The sequence below is a fragment of the Bos indicus genome, chromosome 11, assembly GCF_029378745.1.
Source record: "Bos indicus isolate NIAB-ARS_2022 breed Sahiwal x Tharparkar chromosome 11, NIAB-ARS_B.indTharparkar_mat_pri_1.0, whole genome shotgun sequence".
Taxonomy (NCBI): Eukaryota; Metazoa; Chordata; class Mammalia; order Artiodactyla; family Bovidae; genus Bos; species Bos indicus.
This window is the reverse complement of record NC_091770.1, coordinates 20,956,775-20,984,395: the sequence shown is the minus strand read 5'-3', so window position 1 is coordinate 20,984,395 and position 27,621 is coordinate 20,956,775. Positions and strand designations below refer to the sequence as shown.

At 44.5% G+C, this 27,621-nt stretch overlaps 1 protein-coding gene across 3 annotated transcripts in view; it reads right to left on the bottom strand.

Annotated features, from left to right (window-relative positions):
* Nucleotides 1-27,621, bottom strand: part of GALM (galactose mutarotase) — a 54,782-nt gene that overhangs the window by 13,705 nt on the left and 13,456 nt on the right. The window contains exons 3-6 of one of the 3 annotated variants that reach the window (XM_019970018.2): nt 23,852-24,058; nt 18,236-18,317; nt 4,807-4,977; nt 4,133-4,174 (exon numbers count right to left, since the gene is read on the bottom strand). In XM_019970018.2, the coding sequence (XP_019825577.2) occupies nt 4,133-4,174; nt 4,807-4,977; nt 18,236-18,317; nt 23,852-24,058 (502 nt within the window). The remainder of the gene's footprint in view (nt 1-4,132; nt 4,175-4,806; nt 4,978-18,235; nt 18,318-23,851; nt 24,059-27,621) is intronic. The other 2 variants (XM_019970019.2, XM_019970021.2) reach the window with 2 other exon arrangements.

Here is a 27,621-nt window from a genome sequence, read left to right as displayed (position 1 = left end):
CAATGGTTTTTTAAATGTCTCTGAATCATGGACTCCTTTGAGAATATTCTAAAAGTTATGGGCTCTCTCTGCAAGAAAATGCACACACACACACACACACACAATGTTCCTAAAACTTCCAAAGTCCAGTGATACATGCCTGGGTTAAGAATCTCTGATCTATATAGCCTGGTGAGTATTTTCTGCCTATCCCACTACTTGTCACAAAACAAGCTGCCCTCTGACGCTAAAATGCACCTTTGGAATGTTGCAGTCCCATAACCTGAGGTGTTTAGTCAAGAAACGCAGCCTGAGTGTCTCCTGGCAGATTCCTGTAGCAGCGTCGTAAAGGCCTTGTGCAATACACCAGGCCTCCTTCCAGACTGCTTATGACTCCTCCATATTCTTGCAGCGTGGACAGCTAGTATGTGAAAGGACACAGAAGCTAGCCTTAATCTGAGCGAGTCAACAGCACAGAGAAACTGCAGGAAAATAATGTATCTGAGAAAGTGCAAATTGCCCCCATGACAGCTGATTAAGCAAACTGTCCTCTTGGTCACAGGATATATCAGAAGTCATCATCACCAATTATTATTACCGGCTTCAGGAGCATCCTGTTCACTTGCTGGGAAAACTCAATAGATGTCAGAATGGATTTTAGAGTCAGAAAGTCCTGGATTTAAATCCCAGCTTTCTTTGCTATAAAAAATGGTGGAATAGTAATATAGTTGCTATCAGGGACCGTAGCCAAGGGTAATAACAGCATAGACTTTGGAGTTAGGGAAACTTGCTAGAAACGTTGACTCCACCAATGACTTACCTGTTTAACTTTGTGCAGGTTACCTGACCTCTCCAAATGCCCATTTTTTCCAAATGAGGCTTAACTGAAGCATAACGCCTATTTCAAAGGGTAATTCAATGAGCTAAGGTATGTATATATGCTTAGCTCAGTGTCTGGTACATATTAAACACACAGTAAATGGTGACAATGATGATGATGGTGGTGGTCATGCTGCTGCTGCTGCTAAGTCACGCCAGTCATGTCGGACTCTGTGCGACCCCATAGACGGCAGCCCACCAGGCTCCCATCCCTGGGATTCTCCAGGCAAGAATACTGGAGTGGGTTGTCATTTCCTTCTCCAGTGCATGAAAATGAAAACTGAAAGTGAAGTCGCTCAGTCGTGTCCGACTCTTCACGACCCCATGGACTGTAGCGTACCAGGCTCCTCCGTCCATGGGATTTCCTAGGCAAGAGTACTGGAGTGGGGTGCCATTGCCTTCTCTGGATGGTGGTCATAATAATAGCTAATACTTACTAAGCTCTTAACTAAATTCCAGGAACTGTTCTATGCACTTCACACATATTACCTCATTAAATCTTCACAACCAATGAGGTAGGTCCAGTTATTACCTCCACTTTACACATAAGGCCCGCAGAGGTAAAATACATTGTTCAGCATCACAGAGCTGGTGAGAATTGAAGCCTAAGCAGTCAAGGTTTGAGTCTGTGTTAACTACTGTGTTTTTCTGATTGTGATGAGTCAAAATCAGCCCTTTTAAATAGCCATTCATGGTCATACCAAGGACTCAATTCAGTAAGGCCAGTGAATTGAGTCCATTTCTTTGGCTGGGGCTCCTTTGCCTGCCCCGTACGTTTCAGCCCCATGGTGGGGGACCTACTGCCCAGGAGCAGGTGCATTTCCAGGGTCAGAGGACATTGATCCAGGAGGGTTTGGGAAGGTGGTCTTGAAAGGAAGGTCAAGACTACCTTCCCAAACCCTCCTGCATCCACTGGACTTTGGCACATAACTACTCTGGCATGAGAGGGACAGCCCTTCTACCTGACCACACAGAGATACAGTGTTTGGGGTTTGCTTGAGGATTTCAAAAGGTGAACACATTGGGGCAGAAGAATTTTCCTGCATGTTTGTTTTGCTGCTTCAGAAGCTCCAACTACAAAGGGGGACCAGGAAGCCCAGGCTCACAGGAAAACCCTGGCCTTCTGCTCTCCCCCAAGAGTCACAAGGCTTCCACAGTCATGGTTCACAGGAACCCAAAAAGATCAGCAGGGACAGGTGGGCTGATGTCCTTGCAACATGGAAAACATAGTCACTAAACACAGAGAGCCAAATTATGTTAACAGCCTAGGTCAGAGAACAGAACCTGTGAAGGAGAGGGGAGAAACCAGTCCAGTCTTTCTGGTCAGGTGACCCAGTGGCTGTGACAAGAAATGGCTTTATGTGGGGGATTTAGCCCCTCTGATCTCCATCAGTGCTTCACCTTCTCACAAATCACCCCACACAAATATACCATCTAAGCTTCAAGGCACACGCCTGTCTCCCTCATCCTGAATCTGCTGCCCCAAGCTCCCCTGACACAGAAATGTTGGTTCCATTATAGCTGCTCAGCCTCCTTTGGCTTAGTTTGAACACAGTTCTGTGTTTGTACTAGTGGAGCGAGGCAGGCAGCCTTGAAACACAGGGCCAGCCGCTCCAGTCTCACTACCTGCAAGAGGTGGTCATTATCTTCTCTGCAACAGAGTGCCCTACATACCCGGAGTTCTACTTGTCTTTGCACCTGTCCCTGCCCACAAGGATAACCTCACATGCTACAAATGTGGGAGCAGTTCTCTGTCCTGGGAAGAATTCTAGAATGGAGACATAAAAGGAAAGAGGAAGCACGCTCCCCAGGAACCAAATGCAGTTGCATTCAAATATAAACCACTGGCTTCTCAAATTGGGTCACATGGACTGTGGCTCAGGGAGCTTGGAGGGATGAAGCATCCGGGCTTCAGTGAGCAGAATCTGCAGGGAGTCATCAAAGAGCCTCTGATCTGTGGCTAATCTAGATGAAGATACAGGAGGTTTTTCTCAAACGATGACAGAGAGCATGAAGCTGGAAGGCAGATATGCTTGGGATAACAGAACCAGGAATCCAAAAGAAAGTATAAAGTGGGGGGTAAAGCACTGATGACATGATGAAATTTATGGACAAGAACAGATGTGTGAGTCCTGCATGTGTCTGAAAAATAAAAACCCAAACCAAAGGACACCACCTAGATTTAGATTACAACTCTTAATCCTAGGTACAAAACAATCTGAAGTTCTATTTCCTCACTAGTGAAACTGGGACACTGTGGCCCCTCCCTCATGAAGTTGTCATGAGGATTAAGAACAGTTAATACAGGGAAAGTGCTCAGCACAGTGATGTGATGATGGTTGTGATGGTAACAGGTAACATGTAGATGGTTCTTTGTACAGTGCTTCATAGCCAGGCAGTACGGTTCCAGAGCAGGTGGTTCTTAACCATCATATTATAGTAACTCTCATAAAGCTTAAATCTAGTTAGTACAATTATTACCAACTAAGGGAGAGATGTGGGCTGCCCTGGTAGCTCAGCAGTAAAGAATCTGCTTGTGATGCAGGAGACATGGGTTTGATCCCTGGGTTGTGAAGATCCCCTGGAGAAGGAAACAGCAACCCACTCCAGTATTCTTGCCTGGGGAATCCCATTGACAGAGAAGCCTGGCGGGCTACAGTCCATTGGGTTGCAAAGAGTCGGACACGACTTAGCGACTGAACTATCAACCAAGAAGAGATGTAGCTAAGCCACAGTAGGTGTGAAAATGACTTTAAGGATGTGGTTGGCAGTCAGTTCAATGGAAGTTACGTAAAGACTGTAATGAGGTTGTTGACAGTTCTTGTTACTATTTGCAGCAGAGGCATCACAGGATGACCTGAGGATGTTCTGCCTCAAGAAGAAATGACTTTGAGGTGACAGGACAGCTGCCTGCTAAAGTTACAAGGCTGCTCTTTAGGGACCCAAGGCCCAGGACTAAGCCAGGTGGGGGTCAGCGCTAGGTAGACAGATTTCAGCTCAATATCAGGAAGGCCTTTCTGACATGCTGGTCCAGGATGGGCAGTGAGCATCCTGCCCAGTGTCAGCAAAACCTATGGTTCTGAGATTCAAATACTTGACAGGTGAGTGGTGGTTGGAGAAGATAAGGTCCTGTCCAGCTGAGACATTCCAGGGCTATAGGTACAATGGCCCATGAGACAAACACAATGCAGAAAGTTGTTCCCTTCGGGGGCTCCCTGTGATTTCTGGTTAACTCTTTCCTCTTTTTTTAAATAAAAATCTCAGCTTGTCTTACCTAAGGAAGCCGTTGACGGAGAGCAGTTCTTTCCAGAATGAGCTACAAAGAAAAGATTTTTGTAAGAGAGGCCCAGGGTCTTCCCTGGTGGTCCAGTGGTTGAGAATTCACCCTGCAATGCGGGACCCCTGGTCCAGGAAGATTCCACATGCTGCAGGGCAGCAAAGCCCACACAGCAGAACTACTGAAGCCTGCGTGCTCTAGAGCCCATGCCCCTCAACAGAAGAAGGCACCATGCATCGCAACTAGAGGTAGGCCCTGCTCACCACAACTAGAGAGAGCCTTCGGGCAGCAATGAAGACCCAGCGCAGCCAAAAATAAATTAAAAAAAAAAAAAGCATTGACGTGGGAAGTCCTGGAGCAGAGTGGGGTATAGAGGTAGCTAAGGGGTAGCAGGAGGACTCAGGATTGTTAAGGAGAGGAGTCAATGGGCAGAAATAGGTGCCCAAAGTGAGGAAAGCAACAAAAGTTACAGGAGGTTACACAGAGTGGTGTAGAGCCTTTTCAACAACTACTCAAAGCATGGACCAGGGAGCATCCGCGCAGGCATCGCCTGGTGCTTGTTAGAAACAGGCTCCACCCACACCAAGTCAGAGTCATTGCCAAGTCCACCAGGCGACTCGTGTGCACTTTAAGGGTGAAAGACAGTGATGTGGAAACCATCTAAGACAGACCCGGGCTCACGTGTGCTGTGCTTTCGTCTCCAAAAGAAAAAGAAAAAAAAGGTGGGGCCGGAGGAAGACCTGGAGTCTGATCTCCATGGGGATGGCCCAGCTGTGCCTTCCAGCCCAAGCTGCTCCAGTGATGTCTGTGTCTTCCGTCGGGTTCAGAACAGTCAGTCAAATCTGCATAAGGAAGCCAGCTGTAATGGGGCCTGTGGGCACAGTTACTCATCTGACACCTAATTAAGCCATCTTGACAAAATCATCTCTAGAATGCCCGTTATTATTTTAGGAAATGACACAAAGAGAATGATAATTAAAAGTAACAGCCTCGGAGTGAATTTGGACTTCATTCCAGTGGTTGGCAAGTCAAAGCACCTTGGGATTTTTTTTTTAAGGTAACATTTCTATAAATTTTCATAGATCACACAACCTCAAAGCTTGTCTCTGCTGCAGGTTTTTTCCTCTTTCCTTTGCCATTGCTTTGAGTTTACAGCTTTATTCTACTGCTGTTTTTTTCTTTTTTCCCCACTGAGAACTTTTTGATCTTGACTTACAGTGGAGGAGGGCACTACTTCTGGATATTCCATGCCATCTGAAGCAGAAAATGCCGAACACCATCACATGACGTTTTTCAGGTGAGAAGGCAATTTTACACTCCACAGATGGGCCCATGCGAGGCCTGTTCATGCAGAGGATTTTTCCACCCCAGACTTCCATCCAGATGGTACCCGGGATTTGCGCTGAAGTTCACCCACTGTCTTCCTGCTAGACCCGCTCTCCTGAGCACCGCCATGTTCCCCTGGTCTTCAGGGTGTCCGTCAGGGCGCTCACATCCTTTGTCACCTGCCCGGGCCCACTGTCTATGACCTGAGCCACTTGGTCAGTAACACCCTTGCTGTCCAGCCTTATGCCCTGTCCCCTCCTCCTGCTCCTCCTTCCTGACAAAATGCACCGAGGGATCATCCCACAGTCCACTTTCTCTGCTTCTGACTCCAGCTACCGAGAGAAATGGAGAGAACCCCCAGAACCAACTGCGGCCACCACAATTTCACAGTCTCTGTCCTCTCCTGGATTCTCAGCAGCACTTGCAAACATTTCACTTCTCTTCAGTCAGCTCTGCTCCTCTCCCACCAAAACCCTCCTCTTCCTTGATCCTGCATTTCCATCTTAGGGAAGCACCCTCTTCCCTCTTTTCAAGTTGTTTGAACGCAGATTCAACACCAGGGGCTTCCTGAGCTCACTTAGGCAGCATTTACAGCTCTACATTCGAGCAAATGAATGAGAATCTCTAGGGCGGTCCCGAGATGCCGTATCTAGACATTGCCTTAGCTGGGAACCACTCGCTGGCCTACATTCCCTGACCCTCTCATCTCATTCCCAGTTACTCACCAGTTGTCAGTCTGGCTTCTCTCCTCACATCTGAGAAAGGGGCAGCAGTGACAGCCACTACAGCCCAGGCATGCTGCCCAGGTTCCCAGTTCTCTGGAAACTGATGTGGCTGGTCAGTCCAAGACAGATGGATACCTTTTCTCTTTTTTTCGCCTTCTTCCTCTGACCATCTTCTCAGTGCCATTAGTGTGAGTCTTTCTTGCACTTTAAATAAGTTTGGTGGTGGCCTCCAGTTCCCCTGGGTTCAGCCCTCAGACCCCTTGACCATCTCAGTCTATGGTTCCTCCCTGGGAAATCCATATGGCTTAATCTACAAAACACATGCTGAATTACATTCCTGCTCTCATTTCTCTCGTAATGTATCCATTCGTCCAACTCCTTGCTGGACATCCCCACCTGGTTGCCCCCCAGGCATCTTAACCTCAAATATCCCTGAGACCAAATCCACAGTTCCCCCAGCCCTTCCCCTTCTTCATTCCAGCCCTGTGCCAGCTCCTCCTCCTCTATCCTGTGCTACTTAATATCTCTTAATATCTCCATTTCTGCTGCCCGGGAGCTGCCCTAGAAACCCAGACGCCATCCTATAGCCTTCCTGCTTCCTCATTTACTACATGTCATTCAGGCTTCCTAAGTTTTACCTCTTAAATATTGTAAGACTACACTTCTTCCATCTGACTTCTTGTTGCGGTCATCCTTATTTCTTGCTTGGTCTACTGAAATAGACTCTTCATCAGCCTCTGTCTCTAGTCAAGCTCCACCCCTGACAGTGGCTGGGGTGATATTTGTAAAATGCCAGTCTTGCTAGGTCCATCCCCTGACTTAAATGCTTCAAAGTCTTCCAGGATTGAAAGATAAAATCCTAGCTCCTTAGGATGGCACAGAATGCCCATGGTGACTATATTCAAATACCAGGCTGGGACCAGGGTGATGCAATCAGGGACCCAGGGTTCAAAACTTAAGGAGACACTCATTCTTGGGTGCTGACCCTGCACCTTCATGGCCCTGAGAATGAGTGCTGCCTTACATTTTGCACCATAAAATTGCCTCACCCTAGCCTCCACCCTGCCCAACTGTCTCTGTAGCTTTTGACTTAACAGTCCACCCCCACTCCCACCTTTTGTGCTTAGTACTCTTACTCTCCTTGTTGCCAGACCCTCACAGACACACCTCTCAAAGCTCAGAGTGATATCAAGAACGCCTCTTCCAATCCTGCCTCTATGGTCCCTTCGTTCCATGGGCATCACCGCTGCCACTGCCCTGACTACATCAGTCTCCACTCCCTGTGAGCTTCTCAAGAGCACACATAGTGTTTCTCTGGCTAGCTGAGAATCAGCTGGTGCTGATCAGCAGCAATCAGCAGGTGTTCTACCAATGTTGCTGCTAAGTCGCTTCAGTTGTGTCCAACTCTGTGTGACCCCACAGACGGCGGCCCACCAGGCTCCCCTGTCCCTGGGATTCTCCAGGCAAGAACACGGGAGTGGGTTGCCATTTCCTTCTCCAATGCATGAAAGTGAAAAGTGAAAGTGAAGTCGCTCAGTCGTGTCTGACTCTTAGCGACCCCATGGACTGTAGCCCACCAGGCTCCCCCATCCCTGGGATTCTCCAGGCAAGAACACTGGAGTGGGTTGCCATTTCCTTCTCCAATGCATGAAAGTGAAAAGTGAAAGTGAAGTCGCTCAGTCGTGTCTGACTCTTAGTGACCCCATGGACTGTAGCCCACCAGACTCCTCTGTCCATGGGATTTTCTAGGCAAAAGTACTGGAGTGGGGTGCCATTGCCTTCTCCGTCTACCAATGTTAGCTGAACTGAATACAAGCCTGCTCTCAGAACTCGCTTGAGTTAGCCTCAGACCCACAGCTACCTCTCATCCGCTTCAGAATGACCTCTAAGGACTGCTATGTGCCAGGTATAAACTCGAGCCAGGCCTCTGTCCAGACCTCTGAGGGCAGAGGGGTGGCTGTTAAACCATCAGCTTTCAAAGGGTGGTAGTCAGAGTTTTAGCAAACGACTCCCCTTCTGACAAATTAACTTGATGTTAGTCTGAACTTTCCAGAGGAGTTATACAATGTCTGGCCAAGCACTATTTCTGAGCTTTCTTCCTGCCAAATTTTCAGCATGCTGGCTCATGCTTGCCAATCTTATAGCAGTGATATTTTCTAGTAGGGAACACGAGTAGCTTTGGGAGTTATTCTGGATCTCATAAAGTTGTTCCCGGGGCCATTTTATAGAGTGGGTTTCAGTAACACATCCCCTCGGGGGTATTGTTGCTGCCAGGAGAGGTCCTTGGAGTTTCTGTTGTTGAACTTCATTGAGTACCATCTAGGAGGGATCTGTCATAGACAAAACAGCTCTAGGGTAAATAAAACTGTAGCCTTATTTAGGGGCTTCCCTGGTGACTCTGACAGTAAAGCGTCTGCCTGAAATGCCGGAAACCCGAATTCGATCCCTGGGTGGGGAAGATAGTCTGGAGAAAGAAATGGCAACCCACTCCAGTACTCTTGCCTGGAAAATTCCATAGACAGAGGAGCCTGGTAGGCTACAGTCCATGGGATCGCAAAGAACTGACCATGACTGAGTGACTTCACTTTCACTTGACTTCTTTGGGGATGCGCCCTGTGCTATGTCCATGGCTGTATGTTCTCCATACAGCCTGGGTATACCTAATTTGCTCAGCCTTCTACCTTCCCCGGGGCTGTATTGTACCTGGCACCTAGTATGTGATATCATCTGGTGACAGGGCATGGGAGGAGAAACTTGGGGGCCAGACTTGGACCTGGAGGGGCTAGTCTCCAGAATTGCATAGCTGAGGGTAACAAGCAGAACACCATGCTCTGGCTTTCCGCTTACAGGGAGGCCCAAGAATACTGGAGTGGGTAGTCTATCCCTTCTCCAGGCGATCTTCCTGACCCAAGGATCGAACCCAGGTCCACCGCATTGCAGGCAGATTCTTTACCATCTGAGCCTCAGGGATGGGGAAGGGAAGGAGTAATTGATAGCATGTGCAGGGTGGCTACTTCTTGGTTTCACTTTTCTGTTTAGCATAGATAAGTTTTCTAGCTTCAGGCCAAAGAAACCCAGCCTGAAACTCCCTTCTAGCTCCCTACTTTGGATCTATTACTAAATCCTGATAGAACATCTGAGGTAGACGCAGGCTTAACGGAGAGGAAGATAAGGGAGCCTGGGCACACAAACTCTGAAACAGATTATGTCATTACAAAACCCCCAGAGCAACAAAGAATCCTCTGTTTCCAGGAAATAGGGGAAATATTTCTAAGGAGGAAGTGTGGGGCTCTGTGCAGCAAGGAGGGGTTATAAGGTGGTCCCTGTGGTTGGGGGGGAGGTTCTGAAATAGGGGCATGAGTGAGGCACAGTGGGTGATGCGCCGGGGAAGCAGCTGGTGTCTGGCCTGAGAGCCACGTAAAACTTTTTTTTAAACTGAAAAGTATTATAAAGTAAGATTTGCATTTTTGTTAGATAACTTTAGCAACAAGATGGAGGACAAATCTAGAGAGATTTTTCACCCCCTGGTTAGAGAACTGTTGTCCGCATTCATTTGGTCTTTCGCTGATCCCAATTTATGAAGTTTGTAATACAAGCCAGGCACTGATCTAGAGAAGAAAAGATAGCCTACACCAGGACTCAACAATACATATTGAGGAGACAGATTGAAGAAATACTTTGTTGTTAAAAATCATCAAGACCTTGGAACTTCCCTGGTGGGCCAATGCAGGGGAAATGGGTTCGATCCCTGGTCCAGGAAGATCCCACATGCAGCAAGGCAACTAAGCCCATGTCCTACAAATACTGAGCCCGTGAGCCACAACCACCAAAGCCCTCATGCCCTAGCCCACACTCCACAGCAAGAGAAGCCACTGTAACGAGAGGCCTGCACACTGCAGCGAGAGAGTAGCCCCCTCTCGGCAACTAGAGAAAGCCAGTGTGGAGCAATGAAAACTCAGCACAACCATAAATGAATACAATTTTTAAAAAATCATTAGGACCTAGTGACTAACAATATGGGGGTAGGTGGGAGGAGGGACTGAAAAGGAAAGAGGAAGCATACTGATGAATGGTTGGAACTAATACTATGTCCAGAGGATTTTTAGAGTATACCCTGTATGATACCATAATGAGGGATACGTGTCATTATACATTTGTCCAAACCCACTGAATACACCACACGAAGAGTGAACCCTAGGGAATTCCCTGGTGGTTCAGTGGTTAGGACTCTGCTTCCACTGCAGGAACTAAGATCTTGCAAGATGCATGGCATAGCCAAAAAAAAAAAAAAAGAACCCTGATGTAAATTGTGAACGTTGGGTGATAAAGATGTGTCAATTTAGGTTTATCAATTATAATAAATGCACCATCCTGGTGGAGGATGTTGATAACGGGGAGGCTATGCCTATGTGGGGCTTCTCTGGTGGCTCAGTGGTAAAGAATCCACCTACCAATGTAGGAGACACAGGTTTGACCCCTGGGTCAGGGAGACTCCCTGAAGAAGGAAATGGCAACCTGCTCCAGTATTCTTGCCTGGGAAATCCTATGGACAGGGGAACCTGGCAGATTACAGTCCATGGGGTCAAAAGAGAGTCAGACATAGTTCAGTTACTCAGTCGTGTCTCACTCTTTGTGACCCCAAGGACTGCAGCATGCCAGCCTTCCCTGTCCATCACCAACTCCCAGAGCTTGCTCAAACTCATGTCCATCAAGTCAGTGATGCCATTCAACCATCTCATCCTCTGTCGTCCCCTTCTCCTCCTGCCTTCAATCTTTCCCAGCATCAGGGTCTTTTCCAAGGAGTCAGTTCTTCACATCAGGTGGCCAAAGCATTGGAGTTTCAGCCTCAGCATCAATCCTTTCAATGAATATTCAGGACTGAATAAGTTGGACACAACTTAGCGACTAAACAACAGCAACATGCATATATGGGAGTAGAGGGTATGGAAAATATCTGTACTTTCTGTTCAATTTTGCTGTGAACATAAAACTTCTCTAAAAAAGATTAAGCTTATTAAAAAAAAAAAATCAGTAGGACCTGACAATGATATTGAGTGGGGTAGGGAGGTGGGATGAAAAAGTAAGAGGAAACCTATTGATGGAGGGTTGAAACTAATACTATACCCATTACTTTAGAATTATATAAAGTCCAAAGGATTTTTCTGTAAGAAGCTCTGCAAAGATTAAAACACGTAGATCAAAACAGTCTTCATTTGCACTATCTTTGAACCAGGAGACTACTTTGGGATTTGTTATTTCTCCAGGTCAGAGACTTAGACCTGCCCTAGGGAAGTAATTATAAAATCAACTGAATTGTAGGTTGAACCCAGAGAGGTTGAAATAAAATACAAACGTCTTGCTGAGCTTCTCTCCGCAGCCTCGTGGTAAGCCTTTCCTACCAGTTCTAATTTTGTCAAAATGGGGTTGCTTTCATGTAATTTTAGAAGGAGCTTTCAAAAATGGAGAGCAGTGAGAACCGCAAGTGAACGCAGATGGGCTGGGGGACAGGGTGGATTTCATTTTATAAAAATGAAAAGTATCCATCTCAAGGAAGAGAATAAGATGAGACTTTACTAATGTTACTTTAAGAGGCAAATCAAATCATTCACTTTGTTAATTTAATTCCTTATCTACAACTACGAGTAAAGAATAGCAAAACTAGAAGAAGAAGAAAAAAAAAAAAAAAAAAGCTGTGTGTTTTAAATGCCTGTAAAGACACATGCTTAGTTCTGCACTGGGTTGTATGCATCATAAAGTCATGCTGGGCAAGTGGCCCAGATCGCCTCCAAGTCTCACAGTTCTGTAAGGCAAAAGGATGAAATATAATATTTACAACCCTGGGAATGAATTAATCCCTGAAGAAAAGAAGGACTGAATTTTCTCACCTGCTCACATTCAGCTGGCTCAGAACCTAAGCAGGGCACCAAGGACCGGTTTCTTCCTGTTGCCACAGGGCAGGACACCAGATTCAAGCCTTGAAGCTAAATATCTGACCTGTCAGTGCTGGGTCTTTGTGGACTTCCACCTGTTCTTCCTGGTAAATAGCTTCTAGGAGTTTCACCTCTGGGAAACTGCAGGGACAGCCCTGACAACAACATCAAAAACATTCTCAAGAATAGCTGAAGATGCCTCAGGTAACAGAGTATGCACCCATCCTAAGCAGTAGCAAATGCTATATGGGCTGCACTTTTTTTTTTTTTTGAAGTGGAGAAAAGCAGTTGATCAGAAGAAGCTAAGCTCCACTTACTGCTGACATGCAAACCCAGCTTTGACAGCTGAGCTGCAGCTTTGCTCCTGGTCTACAGGTGAAATGAGCTCTCAGCCTTGCAGAAACGTATTGGTGCAGGAGAGAGGTGCCTATGAGCAAGGACCAGGCCTCACACTTGCTGGGGCATTTCTGGTGGGCTTTGAGGAAAAGAACAGCCTTCTACCAGAGCAGAGAAAGGGGAAGAATGAAGAGGCCACATAGGGCAGGCTCTTGTCTTCCATGCTTTACTGACAGAAAGGGCTGAAGACATTTTATATGTCCTCAGCTGTCAACAGGAAGAAAGGCAGGAGTAAAACAGGTACCCAAGGCTGCTGGAGGTCCTCATGCCCTGCCTGTAGTAGAGATCTAAAGGCAGCTATAGGACTTCCCTGGTGGTCCAGTGGTTAAGAATCCACCTGCCAATGCAAGGGACACGGGTTTGATCTCTGGTCTAGGAAGATTCCACATGTCGTGGGGCAGCTAAGCCTGTGCGCAACAACTACTGAAGCCCTCGTGCCCTAGAGCTCTTGCTCTGCAACGAGAGAAGCCATTGCAATGAGACGCACACGCTCTGCAGCTAGAATAAAGCCCTCATGCAGCAATGAAACCCAGTGGAGCCAAAAATAAAATTAGAGAAAAATAATAAACGTGGCTATAAGTTTAAGATGAGGGGATCTCATCATATTATGCTTGCTTTGGTTCCCTGAAATTCTCTGTCAGGGTATTCCTTTCCTCTCTCTGTAATAACACCCAATCAGTAAGACTGCTGCTACTGCTGCTGCTAAGTCGCTTCAGTCGTGTCCAACTCTGTGCGACCCCATGGACTGCAGCCTACCAAGCTCCTCCATCCATGGGATTTTCCAGGCAACAGTCCTAGACTGGGGTGCCATTGCCTTCTCCCATCAGTAGGACTGAGAAGAACAAAATGGAGGACAGGACTTTACTTCTACCCCAAACATACACGGGGGGAAGGTTCCTTTTTGCTGAGTAGCTCAGCCATAGTATTACGACTTCCGTACAGTAAGAGGTGTTACTTTCTATACAATGGGTTTTCCTACTACCTGAGAAGTTACTTACTGAGGGTCTATAACCAAGGTAAAACACCCTCAAAGTCTAGATCTGCATCAGCATTTCCCTTAAGAGCTCAGGTTACAGCCTTTATGAAGGAGTTGAAAAACAAATATAAATTAACAGCCACAAAAGATGGAGACTTGGCCTCTATCTTTGTCTCTCTCCTTTTTTTTCTTTGTAAATATTTTGTGCAAATACTTGTCTTTGGTTTTCTTTGCAGAAAAGCAGAATAAACTGAGAAAAAGGAGAAATGGGAAGGAAAATGGTGAGAGAAGCGGGGAGGCCACCTGTATAAAAGGTGGCAGAAGAATGAGAACTGACAACCATCCAAAGCTTTATTTATTTAGTTCCTAGCTTTCTGTTTCTTGGCTATATGGTGATCCTGGCTATCTATATAGTCAATAAATTAATTTACTTTTCTTTTTTTCCCCCTCTCTTGTCTTTCTTTCCAATCTCCCAGAATGTTTTTTGACATCTGACCATTTGTAGGATACAGGTCGAGTTAAGAGCCTGCCTCAGTTTTAACACCAGACTGCCTGGGTTTGAACCCCAGCTTTCCACTGCTCTTTAAGTGAGTGCTCCTCGGTACATGACTCAAACTCCTTGTGTTACAGTTCCCACCTCCATTAAATAAGAAAAATGAGCAGAACCTGGTTATAGGGTCGTGGTATGGATTCTTTATTTATAAAGTGCTCTCTGAAATGGCAGCCATGATTATTATAAACCCTCACCTCATCTCTCAGGTAAACAGTATCTTCCTTTGCCTCAATTCAACACGACTGCAGTCTCTAGTTACTGTATATCAGTTCCCAGAACTCTTAATGAGTGCAGCTGGTCTCACAGGTTTCTTGTAGTATGTCTCAAGGAAGTGGGCTTGGGGTTCAGTGCAGCCCAGTTCTGGCTGAATACCTGGTACACCTGTGAGTCTGTCCTGGGTGGATTGGCCTTGAACCCCAGGCAAGCCTAGGGTCATCCAAGGCCAACCCAGGACTGCAGCCATAGCAGAGCCTGGTGCAGATCTGACCTGGCCCCCACAAACCTCTATTGATCCATCCATAATTTTCTGCCACCAAAAGCATGTGCTGAATGCTTCAGAAGCCCAGCACTGCCCCGGGGACAGTCTTGCTGTTTCCTGCACTGCCCATTCTTGTCCATCTCCATCCAAAACATCTTTCTCCTTCTCACTACCTGGCAAAATTCTACTTGCCTTTCCAAGATTTATTTCATTCTCATCTCTTCTATCATAGGGATTATATCTATCTTGACATTATTTTCCAGGTTAGTGGATAATATTCTGGCTTGACTCCTCCACCAGTCAATTCCTGGTGAGCCCAGCTACACTGGGGAGGCATTTTTTTTTTTTTTTTCATGTTGCAATAAAAGCACATATTGGGCAAGAAAAATTTATTTCTAAGAAGAAACATATTTCAGTGAATGTTTAAACCATATAACACTCCCAGAACAGAAACAAAAACTATCATGAAATTTTTAATCTTCATCCTTAGAAGTCCGTCATCTTCAGAGCCAGGTAAACAGAGCCTCAAAATCCACCATCATTACTAAAATTGGGGAGGCATTTCTGAATGACCAAATGACTTTGGACTGGCCTCAGTTAAGCCACTTGCCTGTGGGCTTTTGGTCAATATTAAGAGTCAGATAAGGGAGAATGGATACATTTATATGTATTCTGAGTTACTTTGCTGTCCACCTGAAACTATCACAACATTGTTAATTGGATATACTCTAATATAAAATAAAAAGTTTAAAAAAGAAATGTAATCTGAGCTCCTACAGATTTCTTCTTGGCTGAAAGTGGGCCAGACATGTGAAATCTTACATCACTGAAGGGGAGAATAGAAGTTACCACCCTTTTTGGAGGAAGTTCCAAAGGAACAATAGTTGTTTCTTAAGCATTTCTGAGAAAGAAGGAAGAAAACATCCCTTAATTTCAGTTTAAGTGCCACTGGGCAAACAGATATAATCTATGAGGGACCAGCTAAAGTATGATTATGTAAAAGAAAATTACAAATTTTTCATGAGCTCTGAAGTTGTTGCAACTTATTTACGTAATAGAGTTCTAATGAATTTGACGGTGAAGATGGTAGTAAAATGTTATACTAAGAGCCTTATAGAATTACAGAATGTAAGAGTTACAAGTGACTTTATAGACCAATTGTTGGTTCTTAATCATGAGTATGGTGCTTCCTTGGTGGCTCAGCAGTAAAGAATCTGGCTGCCAATGCAGGAGACACAAGTTTGATCCCTGGGTAGGAAAGATCCCCTGGAGGAAGGCATGGCAACCCACTCCAGTATTCTTGCTAGGAAATTCCCATGGACAGAGGAGCCTGGTGGGCTACAGTCCATGGGGTTGCAAAGAGTTAGACACACTGAAGCAACTGAGTACACAGGCAATCACGAATACATGGTACAATTTCCAATGTTCCACAGAAAACTAAGATAGATTTGGATAATCAGTTGTCACATTCTTTTACAAAGTAAGACAAATTCAATTTAAAAGGTCCTTCTTTATTCCAAGATTAAATTTTTCCCATTTTTGTAGTGTTAATATATTCTTTCTTTTATGAAAAATGGTGACTATGAATGGTAGTTTTTTTTTTTAATGTAGCCTATTTAACTCTGCTTCTTATTATCCCAATCAGTTAAATTTTTTAAATCAAAATATAATATGCATATATTCCCAATTAATTTTAATAGCTCTGTATTTGTAATAGCTTTCTAGCTTGGCAAAATGAAAAGCTGAGCAACCTGAGATAAATTTCCCTAATTTTTTAAAATAAAATTTATGGGTATGATTTATAAAAATTTATGAACCCTGATTGAGTTCAACATCCTATTTGCAAAAAAAAAAAAAAAAAAAAGGAGTCTGGAGAGGTTAAATATTAAAGCATTATACACGCACTGAAGGTCCCGTAGCCAGTCAATAGCCAAGCCAAGACTGGAACCTGGGCTCTTGCCTCCTGAAAGTTCAGAGCTCTTACAGCCTACTCAGCTTCACAGGCGTCCAGGATTAGTATAGAGGGGAGAATTTGACCTAAAGCTACTTACAGTGCAGAACTGTGATGAACATGAGTTTTACGTGGTCAATTAGATTACATGTTAAGTTGTATTGTGCTTTGCCACAATTATCTCTTACAATCATGACAAATAATCTTTACCTGGCATGAATTATGCATTTTTGTGTGTGATTTTCGTCTGATCAAAACTCAGTAGGATAACATAAAATTTTACAAATATACAGAAAGAAATATGCCCTTATTTCATCACCTCGCTCATAAGCTACTTAGCTCATTTTCTTACTTATCAGTCACAAAACAGTAGCTGCCACTATTTTTCCCTTGCAGCTCACAATATAAGAGCTCCAATGCAATAATTCTGCCTCTAGGACAAGACGAGCCAGCTTCCTCAAGCCTACCTGTTAAGCCACGTCCTTATCAGATAACACACGTGATCAGACCAAGGTAAATATAAAAAAACCCTGGAGCCAGGAAAACATTCAACTCTGTGATGCCAAAAAATTGTAATCAGAGGAGCTGATGAAGAAAGCATTTGTCTTTCTAGACTTCTGCTCTGCCTTCCCTTCATCCTCTACTTTTGTTTATTTTAGCTTTCTTTGATGATGCTTTTAACAAAATCCCAGTAAGAATATGTACCTATCGCTTTGGGGGTGATTACTCCAAGTTAATTTCTATAACCTGCCACAGATAATAGTACCCCTGCAGGTCATCTTGTTGTCATCCATCTGTCCCCTGGAGCCAGATGGGGGTACACATATGATCCAGTACAAAATTACACTCATCAATCCTGGAGATAACACACGAACCAAGGTTTCTTCTTTCTTTTTTTACACTGAGGTAACTCATATATCATTTCTAAGTGCACAGTTCAGCAATGATCAGTATATTTACAAGGTTGTGCAACCATCACCACTATCCAATTCCAGAATCTTTCACCCCCAAAGAAATCTCATACTCATTATCACTCCCCATTCTCCTCTGTCCCCAGCCCCTGGGAAACCACTAATTGACTTTCTATCTCTATGGATTTGCCTATTGAACGAAGGTACTTTTGATCCCAAATAATAATAATAACCAAAGTGACCTCAATTCAGTTAACCCAGGACACACACAAACACACAGATACACACACACACACACACCCATGAAATACCTCTCTGGCAACACCTCACCTTCCCTTCTAGTATGCAGGACTCCTTCCATGCCATTCCCCTGTATTTCAGAGGTGATATACCTGCATTTGTCTTACTCAAGATGCAAGCCATCCCACCTTTTTCCTCTTCTGTCAAAAACCATGACATGTTCTATCAGGGTTCTGCATTTGTAGGGTAATGCTTAGGTAAATTCCCCTCTGCTAAGATGCTAAGAAATAACAGATTAACAGTTTAGTGGGGACCTTCTGAAGTCTAAAGCTCAGCTGGAATGACCATCTGACCCAGTTGTTTGGGACTATCTCAGCGTATGCCTGTTGCCTGGCTTAATTATTAACAGCATTCCCTTTCCCTCTCAATATTGTCATGGTTTGAGCGTCTAACTACATGGTCTCCCAACCTTACCCAAAATAAATGACTAATTATGGTAACTATGAGCACTGTGTCAGGCCAACAGGGGAAATATATTTAGGGAAATGAAGTTTTAATGTTTCTCACACTGCACCCCAGTTCTGCATTCCTATAAAAGGTTTAAATTCACCAACCTGTAGGAATCAGGACTTCATCCACAGGCAAAAAAGCATCAGCTTCTATAGTGACTTCATGGTCATATATATTTGGGGAACCCTGGGAGAGAAAAAGTAGAGAAAGAAATGAAGATTTAATGCTCAGTCTTATATATTTGCTTTACAACTTCTCTTGCAGAAATGATTTCAAGTATTGATGAAAACTTCAGAAATCTCATTTGACTGATGAGGATGACTAATGTGTTCATTTAAGTTAGGTAGGTAGGGGCTCAGAATAGTAGCCGGTACATCTGAAAGAAGATTCCAAGGATGATCCCAGCATGACTTTTCTGAATGGAATGATGAAAGTGAAAAGTCAGAGAGACAATGGTGGTTTGAAAGCCTTTAGGGTTTACACTTATTAGCAGAGGGGTTTCTTCTACTCTTCACATGCCAGGCAAAGAGAAGAGCAAGGGTCAGCAACCTGTAACACACAGGTGCTGGGTGTTCAAAGCATCGCCTGTAGGCTCGCTAGGGGTGGGCCATGTCACCACTTCTCTGGCCTAGTTCCCACCCAGAAGTCCCCCACTCCCTGCCACATAGCAGAAGACTGGGAGTCAGAACTGGGGTCCCAGCTCCTCCATAAAGACAGCCTGCCCTCCTGGCAGAGTCCAAGTCTGGTACATTAAGTGTTAGTTGGTGGTCAGAAAGGCCTGGGGTCTAATCCTGGCTCCCAGTGAGTGGCCCAGGGAAGTCACTAAACCTCCTGGAATCTCACTTCCTTCAGCATAAGACTGGGCTGATGCACCCATTCTCTCCAGGGTTCTCATGGGGAACAGTTTAGTCAAATGTGCTTGCAAACTGGAAAATACACATATGTGCTTCTAACAAGAAGGGTTATATTTTAACAGCAGTATTTTTAGTTAATTAAAAATTTTTATTTATTTATTTATTTATGGCTGTGCTGGGTCTTTACTGCTGCACGGGCTTTTCTCTAGTTTCACAGAGTTGGGGCTACTCTTTAGTTGCAGTACGAGGGCTTCTCACTGCTGTGGCTTCTCTTGTTGCAGAGTACAGGCTCTAGGGTGCACGGGCTTCAGTAGTTGTGGCCCACAAGCTCAGTACTGTGGTTCCGAGGCTCTAAAGTACAAGCTCAATAGCTGTGGTGCACAGGCTCAGTTCCTCTGCACCATGTGGGATCTTTCCGGATCAGGGATCTAACCTGTGTCTGACGCACTGGCAGGCGGATTCTTGACCACTGAGCACCAGGGAAGCCCTAATAGCAGTGTTTTAGAGCTTCCCAGCAAAAGATGTCGGAGAAGGCAATGGCATCCCACTCCAGTACTCTTGCCTGGAAAATCCCATGGACGGAGGAGCCTGGTAGGCTGCAGTCCATGGGGTCACTAGAAGTCGGACACGACTGAGTGACTTCACTTTCACTTTTCACTTTCATGCATTGGAGAAGGAAACTGCAAGCCACTCCAGTGTTCTTGCCTGGAGAAGCCCAGGGACGGGGGAGCCTGGTGGGCTGCCGTCTATGGGGTTGCAAAGAGTTGGACATGACTGAAGCAACTTAGCTAGCGGCAGCAGCAGCAGCAAAAGATGTGGGATGGAAAGCAGCTGAGGGCTTTGCTGAGTGAATGCTCAAAATAAACTACACCGGTAGTTTCCAACTGGGGATGATTTTGCCCCACAGCTGTCCTGAGACATGTTCAATTGTCACGACCAGGGACAGTCATGCTCCTGGGGAAGCAGTTCTTGGAAGAGGCCATGGATTCTGTCAAACAGCCGACCGCACCCAGGACAGCCTCCTCACCCCCACAACGAGGAATTATCTGGCCCAAAATGTCAACAGTGTTGAGGCCGAGAAACCCTGAGCTGAGGTAAATTGAAGGCTCTGCAGTTTCCTGAGACGTAGGCAGAGAGAGGTGTGCGCTCTGGGTACAAACTGAAAACAGACTATAGTGAGATGGCCTCAGCCGCACAATCAAATGGAGTCATCCTGAGGAGAAAGGCCAAGATTTTAGAGGCCATGAGAATTGATGTCTACACATGACAGAGACCAGTTTATTTACACTACCAAGAGGTTCTGTTTCTGAGGAACTAGGATCCACTTGGCTTGTCCCAGCGGTCGGGGGTAGGAGTGGGTGGGAGACAAGGCTGGAGCAGAGGCCTCTGCCCACACCGTCTTAGCCACATCTTTCGACCCTGATCTGACCTGGGAAGGCAGGTCCAAGATGGCAGTGGCCTGCATGGCTGCCTACAGCTGTTACAGCCTAGAAGCGTCTCTCTCCCATGTGACTCTCCCTGTGGCATCGTCTCATGCCTCAGGCTACTGAGAGCACCGAAGAGGCGCCTGGGACTGAGGAAGAGAATTTGGGACTCTTTCTTTGGCTCGAATTATTTGTCTGATGCTCACCTCAAGGTTGAGTAGTATTCCACTGTATGAATATATCACTTGTTTATCTGTTCTCCTGTTAACAGACTTTTGGGTTGCTTCAGAATTTTTTTTTTTACTATTCTGAATAGAGTGTCTTGGGAATTTCCTTTTACTTTTTTTTTTTTAAACACTAGGGCAGGAAGAAAATGATTCTATATGAAAATCACAAACCAATAAACTGAGTCCAAGATGTTAAGAAGAAGTCTGGGAGGAGAAAGAAAGGAACACTGACTAAGCACCCACTCTCTTAATTGTTGAGTCACTAAACAGCAGTAACATTCCTTCAGTAAAGAAAGCATGCTTTTCAGTTTATGGCTCTCTTACTTGGAATAATGCAATGTCTCCTCTCGTGGATTATTACTGTTGGATTATTTTCTTTTCCAGGCTGATGAAAACTTGGCAAGGAATGCTGATTCACAAACAGAACTGAGGCCCATCTCTGAGTTCAGTGTTTGCTTTCATTAACTTTGGTTGCTACTATTTGTATTACTAATGTTAATCATTGAGAGCTGACTATGGCTTGGATGGGGCATTAAAGACCTTTATGTGCATTGCCATGACCACCACCTTAATTCAGCTCTAATCACCTCTAGCAAAATAGACACTGTTGGTTCCTACCCAAAAGCCGTCTCAACTCCATTATTAGCAAACACCCTCCTTTCCCCCTGGCAGAACACTGACTAGTTGATTCATCCTATATGAGGATATATTCAGGGATAGGACCCCCACCTGGGCCCCAGAGAGCAAACTGTCTAATTCCCTCACTGGTGATTAGGTTAAGCAGAGCATAGGACACACTCTGGTCAACAAAATGTGAGCAAAGTCTGTTGAGGAGCTTCTGGAAAAAGTTTTGCTTCTTCTTAAAAATGGAACATTAGAGATGGAAAAAAAAGAGGAGGTCCAGTTTTTAAAATCTCTGGATGTGACTATATGAAAAGGTGACTCATGGAGCTGTGGCAACCATTTTGTAATTATGAGGGGATAAGCCTGAAGACAAAAACCGTAACACTGAAAAAGCAGAATGGAATGACGGAAGAATTTGGGTCCTTGACCACATACCTACACAGACATACCAGAACCATAACTATTGCTTTTCATCTCAAATTGCCCCAGGCCTGCTTTCATAGCTCTTAAGGCAAAGTTTCAGTTTTGTTTTGTTTTTTTAAAGTTCACCCACTTTTGCATTAGATAAGAAAGGAACGGCCAAAAGAAAAAAAAAAAAACCTCAACTAATCTACAACCTACATACCTTTTCCATTCTTTGAAAAACACCCTGCTTTCCTGTCTCTAGGCCTTCAACACTCAAACTTAGAAGTGATGAGTCAAAGCTTGACCCCCCCAAGTAGGACAAAAGTTTGCTAATTAAATTTAAAAGACAAACAAAAAGAAAATATATATGATGAGTTGATTACTTTAAATATTAAGCTTTGAGCTATTTTTCCTGGGGAGGGTTTAAAACACACAATAATGCTTTTCTGGTGGGGCAAGAGATGTTCTGAAAATTCAGAGACCCCTTGACCCCAGGCTGATTAACTGCCCAGCAACTCTTACGTGTCTGCTCCAACGGCTGGTGGCCCCCACCCCTGGAGCTACTGGCTGTGGATCTGAGCTGTACTTACTAAGACAGCACACACAAGGGAGTTCGCCCTGACCACTTTTCTGTGTGGGATCTGTGATCTGGGAAACAATCCAGCCTCTGGAAAAAAAAAAATTTAGAAATACCTGTCCCTCCAAGTCCTTGTAGGAAAATTCTGGTCAGGAGGGTCCTCCTCTCGGGTAAACAGAAAGAGCCTTAGTGAACCTTACACCCCCATTTTGTGTCCTTCATTGGAACACACAGGCAGATGTAATACTTCACACCGAATTTCTCTATTTCTGAATCTATTCCTTTAGACCACCCCCTTGGTTAAAAAAATGTGGAAAATAGTGAAAAATCACCATGATCTGCCACCCACATAATACCATTAATATTTTGTGTTATTTCTGTGAAGTTTCCTTCTGAACTTATTTTTGAAAGTGGGGTTTTATGCTTATGACTGCAGAGTCTTTTATGGCTTGTGCATGTTTGTCTTTTTTTTTTTTTTGGTTTGTCTTTAAGATCTCAAGAAGGATGCTTCTTCAACATAAGGAATGAGCAAGTGAAGAACCACCTTTCTTATTTTCAAAGGAAGAGCTTTGGAAATTATGTAAGAACAAAGTAGCTCATGCTATTTGAAAAGATTCTAGAAAAAAATCAGCAGGACCATCAGCAAACTCCTAAAAAGTATAAAAATGCAAGGTATTACTAGCTGGCTGTGAACATCATTTTGTGGTAGGAAATCATGCCAAAGTGATTCAAGTATAGTGAACAATGATGAGCTTCTCAGATGAAGAGAAAGTCATAGACGGAATCTAGAGTTTAGCTAAGTCTTTTATTCTGTGTCATGTAATAACTTCCTCAATAAGCTAAAATATTACCAGTAGGGGGGAATGAGGTAGTTTAGAAGGATAATTACCTAAGAGGGGCTCTCAGTGTCTTCCCACCACTCTTAGGTGGTTTGTACAGTGGGAGCACCCCAATACTGGCAGCATTTCCTAAAAGGGGCTGGGCTAAGTACATTTCCAAGGATCCAATATAGAAAATGCCTTACTTAGAAGTAATTTTTAGGGGAGGGGGAGGAGTGGAATAGGGGAAGCAAATGTAAGCCCTTGTCACAGTTAGAGGAGAGGGAGTATTTTTTTTTTTTAATATTTTTATTTATTTATTTGGCTGAGCCTGGAGGATCTTCAGTTGTGGCATGCAAACTCTTAGTTGCAGCATGTGAACTCTTAGTTTTGGCATGTGGGATCTAATTCCCTGACCAGGGATCGAACCTGGGACCCCTGCTTTGGGAGTTCAAGAGTCTTAGCCACTGGACCACCTGGGAAGTCCCAGATGAGAGGGAGTTCTTGAAATAGCTAGTTTCACCTGTCTGAGCATGTGGGCAGCCAAGATATTTAATGTACTCCCTTCCCTATAATTTCCATTTGTTGAGCAGCTACTACGAGTCAGATGCTTTGCTGGGTGCTGGTCCTCACTCCAAGGGCGACCCCATCTCCAGAGTAATTCCCTAGTGGGTTAGTCTCTTCAGTCACAGCCCCACCACCCCCAGGTCAATCCACAAAGCTCATTGCAAGAGAGAAGAGGCAAGTGACACTTTACACTACAGCAGGTAAGCAGAGGCAAGTTCACTTACCTGGCCTGCCAGGTTGAAGTAAGAATGATTGGTCAGATTGACTGGGGTGGTCTGACTGGCCTGTGCTCGATAGTTGACCACAAGCTCACCGCCATCCAGTGTGTACGTCACCCAGACTTTTAACTCTCCAGGGTAGCCTTCCTCACCGTCTGGACTGACCCGTGAGAACTCGACACCATTTGACAGCACCCGAGGGGTCCAGAGGACCTGGAAGAAAGTATTTTCAAAGCTATTTAGTCACTCTAGTGCCGAGCTAAATGCCACATTGCAATATTTAAGGACAGCTTGGAACCTTAAAAATAAAACTAGTGAGGATAACAAAACAGAAGCAGACTCAGATAGAAAAAACTAGTGTTACCAATGGGGTTTCTGTAAGGATAGAGGATTAAACATACAAACATCTATGTATAAAATAAATAAACTACAAGGATATATTATACAGCACGGGGAATATAGCCAACAGCTTCCCTTGTGGCTCAGCTGGTAAAGAATCCGCCTGCAATGTGGGAGACCTGGGTTTGATCCCCAAATTGGGAAGATCCCCTGGAGAAAGGGAAGGCTCCCTACTCCAGTATTCTGGCCTGGAGAATTCCATGGACTGTATAGTCCATGGGGTCACAAAGAGTTGGACATGACTGAGTGACTTTCACTTTCACTTATAGTAACTTTATTTATTTAGAGAAGAGGTTAATTTTTTTTTGGCTGCACTGGGTCTTCATTGTTGCATGGGCTTTTCTATAGTTGCAGCGAGTAGGGGCTACTCTCTAGTTGCACAGTGTAGGCTTCTCACTGTGGTGGCTTCTCTTGCCGCAGAGCATGGGCTCTAGGCATGCGGGCTTCAGTAGCTGTGGTTCCCAGGCTCTAGAGCACAAGCTCAGTAGCTGTGGCACATGGGCTTAGTAGCTCTGCAGCATGTGGGATATTTCAGCACCAGGGATTGAACCTGGGTCTCCTGCATTGGCAGGCGGATTCTTTACTACTGAACCATCAGGGAAGACCCTATAATAACTTTAAATGGAATACAATCTTTAAAACTTGTGAACCACGATGTTATACACCTGAAATGTGTACATAATCTTCTATGCCTTATCAAGTGCCCATTATGAGCCCAGGGACTTGCTAGAAACGTCACACAATCTTTTCTGTCTCAGGACTGACTTAAAGTGGGTACCATTATCCTCATTTAAAGATGAGAGAGCAGAGGCTCAGAAAGGATAAACTGCTTGTTCCAGGCCACACAGCTAGTAAAACGCTGGAATTGAATCAAGTGATCTAATCCTAGAGCCTGCCTCCTTATCATACACCATCAGAGGATGAGGTAGCCAGAGACCTCCAGTCCCTTTGGGGAGCCCTGGGATCACTAGTAAAGGGAATCTTTGCTGACATGAGACCTTCATTTGTTGGGTGCTCATTAGCCACTGGCCTGGTGCTTTACATAAACCATTTGAAAAGGATTTGGCTGAACCAACTAAAATTACCATTTTTGTAGGTCAAAACAGTTGTGCACTGGCAATTTCTTTTTTTTTTTTCCCCACTGGCAATTTCATATGGGTACAACTAATATTATTACCCACATTTTACAGATAAACAAACTGAGTACAGTGGTGTTAACTTGGCCTTAATGTGGGAGGTGTTAACTCTACCTCCCACATTCTATAGGATGGAGTAGAACACTTTCACACTTAATGCAGTTACTTAAAGGGAAAAAAATCTTGTTTAAAGTCATACATGTAATGAGTGACAGAGCTAGGATTCAAACTTAGCCTGAGAGTTATAGTGGAATAGTTTACACTATTCCACAGCCTTACTTTCAGTGAATGTTTTATTCCAATCTTCGTTTTCAATGGCGGAGTTGAGACCAAACACTGTCATTCCAAACAGACTTGGAAGACAGCAACCTGTGTGGGCCATAAGAGTGGCCCATGCGCCCAGGCTCTGCCTACCGACTCCTGACATGGCCTGCATCTCTCACTGACACTACATTTGCCAGGAAGTGGAGCCCGGTAGGAAGGGAGGTCTCTGCCTTCACCTACAGTGAAAGCAGCTGGTATTTGAAACAAATTCAGTGACCTTGGTAAAAAATTAATTTTACACCCTAATTATCTCCTGGAAATGGTGAACTTTTGAGACACTTGAAATATAAAACCCAGTATATGTGTGATTAAAGAAAAAGGTCAATTAAAGTCAATCCTAAAGGAAATCAGTCCTGAATATTTATTGGAAGGACTGATGCTGAAATTGAAACTCCAATACTTTGGGAACCTGATGTGAAGAACTGACACATTGGAAAAGACTCTAATGCTGGGAAAGATTCAAGGCAGGAGAAGGGGACAACAGAGGATGAGATGTTTGGATGGCATCACAGACTCGATGGACATGAGTTTGAGCAAGCTCCGGGAGTTGGTGATGGACAGGGAAGCCTGGCGTGCTGCAGTCCATTGGGTCGCAAAATGTCAGATACTACTGAGCGACTGAACTGAACTGAACTGAACTGAAAGAAAAAGGAATCCCCCAAATGGGAAATTTTATAAATAAAATATTTGAAATAAAATGGTCTTAACTTGCTACCTTGTTTTTCTCCTTTAGAGAAAGGACACGATGGAAAGATTTTCGTGTAAGTCAATATCATCAGATAAAGTGGAAAGTCTTATTCACAGGAGAATTTCCCTGACTCAGTAGTTTCCAAATTTTCCTGAAAACTTCCAAATTTGTTTCTCTAGGCCTACTTACACCATTTCTAATCCTGTCAGGTTATTCAAATTTCATCTTTAAAAAAATGTGTTGGTATAAATAAGAAAACAATTACCCGCAAACCGACAATTATGCAGTAATTGTTGAGATCAAACACAACTGAAAGCAAAGTTCATGTGATACTGCTCATGTTGCTCCATGAAAACCTCATGTCCTAAAATTTCAATGGCTTCATGATTATATTCCGAGTCTTTCCCCACCCTCTGTGGGCTGTTGCACAGCCACTCTCTCAAATATCCACTTATTAAATGACATGCTATATTTTCTTGAAGAACAGTTCAACTCCAACCTCCCTAGCTGCCATTAATACCAGTTCCTGTAGCACACCTCTGGCATCTATACTATGTGGCTCGTTGCCTATAACTGTTATTCTTGTAACTTACTACATGATGCTCACTATACTGGAGTATCAGGAATCCCCATCCTATTATGCTCCCTGGTTCACAGAAGAGGCTCAGTAAACACACGGCAGAGAAGGATATAAACACTCACTATCTTTCTGTGTTTGTTCCTACACGGAGTACCCTGTAAGTAACACCTCTGTGGCAGCAGGAAGAAGCTAGAACAAGGTGCTGAGGCTCCTCTGAAGACTCCTGGCCAAACAGAGCTGAACCTAACTTCCTCTGGTTGGGGTTTGCCCATGGACCTGGCGTATTCCAGAGACCCTCTGCCCTAACACTGCCAGGACAGAAGCCATCCTCTGCCTTCAGCCATCTCTGGCATGAGGAGTTTCATCATGGAGGAAAGGGGAAGTAATGGGGCTGTCTGGCTCTAAGCCACAGACAGGATGCTGATAGAACAGGGCAAACAGAGTGACCAACTTCCTTCGGCAGGATACGTGGCGATTAGGAGGTAGAAAAGAAGAAATTGTGATTCTTAACATGCCATAAATGTTCCTGTCTTCTCTGGCTTTTCTCTAGGAAATAACCTGGGTGGTACAATTTAAAGGAAAGCTAACTACCAAAATTACCTCTCTAAAATTAGACTAGTAAGACAATCGCTGAGGTTAACCTGCAGAC